General features: G+C 50.0%; 1 protein-coding gene across 1 annotated transcript in view; it reads left to right on the forward strand.

Moving 5' to 3' along the window:
• The window catches only part of TNRC6C (trinucleotide repeat containing 6C), a 49,920-nt gene that overhangs the window by 6,450 nt on the left and 39,800 nt on the right, over positions 1 to 3,670 (forward strand). The window contains 1 exon segment of the mRNA XM_015559244.1: positions 884 to 1,210. Coding sequence (XP_015414730.1) covers positions 884 to 1,210 — 327 coding nt within the window.

A 3,670-nucleotide genomic window follows, 5' to 3' on the forward strand; every position in this document is an offset into this window, starting at 1 on the left:
ATAAACAGCTACTTTTAGAGTGTCCCTCTAGCCCAGCAGTTCTCAACCTGTAGGTTGCGACCCCTTTGGCGGTCAAACGACCCTTTCACTGGGGTCACCTAAGACCATCCTGCATATCAGATATTTACATTACAATTCATAACAGTAGCAACATTACAGTTATGAAGTAGCAACGAAAATAATTTTATGGTTGGGTCACAACATGAGGAGCTGTATTTAAAGGGCCAGAAGGTTGAGAAACACTGCTCTGACCCATTGCAGGCCTTCCTGCCAGCATACGTGAGGCTAACGGTGGTGGCCTCTGACATTCTCAGTGAGGGGGGTCCCAGTGTTGTTAACGCCATTAGGAGGAAAACACAGTGGAATCCCTAGCTCATACCACATACCCTGGTGTGGGTGATCTGGTGGATGAAAGATTTAAATGGACTAGTTGCTAAAAAAAAAACCTGTGTTCCTCGCCACAGTTCAGCCAATGAGTATAGAAACCACTCTAGCTACTTTAAGCAGAAATGAGTTTAAGTACAGAAACTTGGGTGCTTATGAAATCACTAGAGGGCCCTGGCCGGTTTGGCTCAGTGGATAGAGCATCGGGCTGCGAACTGAAAGGTCCTGGGTTCCAGTCAAGGGCACATGAGAACTGCTCTCCGACTAAGCACTCATCTCCCAGATGAGGAAACTGGTTCAGGAGCCACGGCTAAGATTGTGGTTACTTTATAGGAAACTGGCTCTCAACCCGGAGCCTGACTTCAGCCCAGTTCTCTTCCCAGAGCGCCTCATTGTCATCTCTCTCAGTTGTTTGGTTTTTTGTTTTGTTTTCTTCGGTTTGGGCTGGGTTTAGGAGGTGTTACTAAAGTGTTGGGGTCTTTTCATTTTGTCCTTACAGTGCCAGAACCTACCAAGACCTGTTCCAGCCAGCCCCAGCCTGCCGGTACCGGGACCAGCACTCCCACCAGCACTCTCTCCAGCAGCAGCAATGGCAAGCGCGCACCTGCCGGCGGCCAGCAGCCAGCTGTGTCCCGCTACCTGCCTCGTGAGGTGCCTCCGCGCTTCCGCCAGCAGGAGCAGAAGCAGCTACTGAAGAGAGGCCAGCCATTGCCCACGGGGGCTCTGACCAGTGCGAGCCCCACCCAGGCCGCTGGGCCTGCCGGGGTGAGCCCTCCTCCCCTCCCTGGAGCCGGAGCGCAGCAGCAGCCCAGCAAGCTCCAGCCAGGTGAGCCACAGAGGGCGGCTTCTCATCTGGGGCTCGTGTGCTGTTTCCCACTCGGCGGCCCAGGAATAGAAATGGACACCTTTGGGTCCATAGTCAGTATATACATATGATAGAGCTAGCGAGCTAGACGATAGATACATAGATAGATGATAGGTAGGTAGATAGATAGATAGATAATAGGTAGGTAGCTAATTGATAGACAATAAGTAGAAGATAGGTAGAATTCATTTCAGTTGGATTTTGAAGTTTAATTCTGCTTCCCCCTACTTATTCATATGAGTTATTTCTCATGTTTTCAGAGGCATTAGCGACTTTGTTGCTCACAGAAAGCAAAGGCCTGTCAGCAGGCCAGTGACGGTCGGCAGTGGGCAGAGCCCGAGGAGACTTCGCAGCGAGGCCCTCGCTGGGTCACTAGGAGGCGCAGGGCCGCACACATTCTCTGCAGGGAGGTGATGGCGCTGAATGAGAAGCGGGTGCTTCTGACTGTAACGTCCAGCCTTAAAGCCAGACCTGCCCACAGCGTGGCGTGCAGTGTCTCGGGTTCTGGCCCACCTGCTTCTGCCGGCGTCTCTGCCTGCAGCCCCCTCCAGCGGCTCTTGGCTCCCGGAGAACTGCCGCTGGCCCCCTCGCTTTCCAGCTTCCAGAGGTGACATCTCTGTCGCCTGTTCCCGGCTTCTCGACCTCAGGGATTTAGATTTAAAAACGCTTTCCTAGAGTTGTAGAGAAGGTTTTGGGAGAGAGCCGAGTACCTGTGGGAACCGCCACATTTCTGTGGTGCCCTTAAGTCTCTCCGCTTTAACAGTTGGCACGGTCCTGGCGTGGGAACCAGGCTTGCTGATGGCAGTGAAATTCAGGTCTGTAATTGGAGAAGCAAGGAGGCTTCTCGTATTAGATTGGAATTTAAAAGAAACATGTCACAGATCATATTAATTTCTCTTTCATACACTGATTTAATATGGGGAATAATTGCAACATGACACAAAAGTATTTATAGTGTATTTCTCAAAACCGAGACTTTGTGGTATATTCGGAACAAATATTTTTAGACAGCTTTGCTATGTCTCTTCAAATAATCTTGACTCTCCTTGCTAAGTTCCTGGTCAAGGGGATGTAGGTCAAGAGAGAAAAGAAATGCTCAAACATACTCATTTAACAAGAATATAACTCCCCGACTTCACTGCAAGCAGTTGGTAATCAGACAGATGGTCACTCCTGGTGGTGTGGCTCAGTTGGTTGAGCGTCCTCATGTGCTCCGAAAGGTCACTGGTTCAGTTCCCGATCAGGGCACATGCCCAGGTTGCAGGCTTCATTCCCCAGCAGGGGGCACGAAGGAGGCAGCTGTTGGGTATTTCTCTCCCTCTCCCTTCCTCGCTCTCTAAAATCAATAAGAACATACTTTTTCAAAAGCATATGGTTACTTTCTGCATTGGAATACGGTCCACAGGACAGCCTCACAGAGACAGAAGCTGTGCAGTCACAGTCACACTGAAATAGGGTGACGCATTTTAAAAAAACGGAAAAGAAATGTACCAGCCTGCTTTTTCCTGGGCTTGTCTCGTTATATGATTCGATGCCAGTATTGCATCAGTGTTTTCATCAACTGCTGTTGGTACAAAATTTTGCTGGTATCTACTCAAATAATAAAATAAATTTTTTCAGTAAAATTTTTTATGAAAATTTTTTTTAATAAAACATTTGTCTCTGTAAGTATATTTCTAGAAAGTTATTCCTAGTTTATTTTATATATATATATACACTAGTATATAATGACTAGATCATTTTATGTCTAAACATCTCAGAAAATGCCATTAATCTACATGATATCAATAAAATGATTAATTTTCGGCTCGCAAACAAAAGTCTTGGTTTTATACCAGTTTCATCATTCCCAGCAGCCTCTTGAGTCAGAGCCAGTCAAACCCTTGAACTCGCCCCCTTGCATCGGCTCAAGGTCCCTCTGCCGGAGAGGCCTCTGGGCTCCCCCTGTGCAGCCTGTCTGGCCGGCGCTGCTGCTGCTCCCGCGCTGCTTTCCCCTCGCACGGGCCTTTTCCTCACGGTCTCACACGTGCCCGGCTCAGCGTGTCTTCCCAGCACATGCACACGTGGCCGCCCACCCTTCTCCTCATCACTGTCTCCCCGCCCCAGGGACCCCCTCAGTGTCGTCCTCACTGCCCGGTCTGCAGCATGTAAGTTCGCACTCTGTGCTGTGTAGCCTGTGGTGCTTGCTGGCGAAGGTGTCTGAACCTCCTCCACAGGAAATGACAGGCCTGAGCCCCTCACAACCTCTCATCTCTAAGTCCCCCCCGCCACAAAGAGCTTGTCTGGTTTGTCAGCGGAGGGCAGTGCCCCACGTTCTCAGGGCTCCCTCGGTTCCCCTGCGGTCCTCGCACGCGTTTCTAGGCCTTTCTCCCCGGCTGCTCCAGAGTCCTGCTCAAGGGCCTGCGATTTCCATGAGGTGCC

The sequence above is a fragment of the Myotis davidii genome, unplaced genomic scaffold (assembly GCF_000327345.1).
Source record: "Myotis davidii unplaced genomic scaffold, ASM32734v1 scaffold274, whole genome shotgun sequence".
In the NCBI taxonomy this organism is placed as follows: Eukaryota; Metazoa; Chordata; class Mammalia; order Chiroptera; family Vespertilionidae; genus Myotis; species Myotis davidii.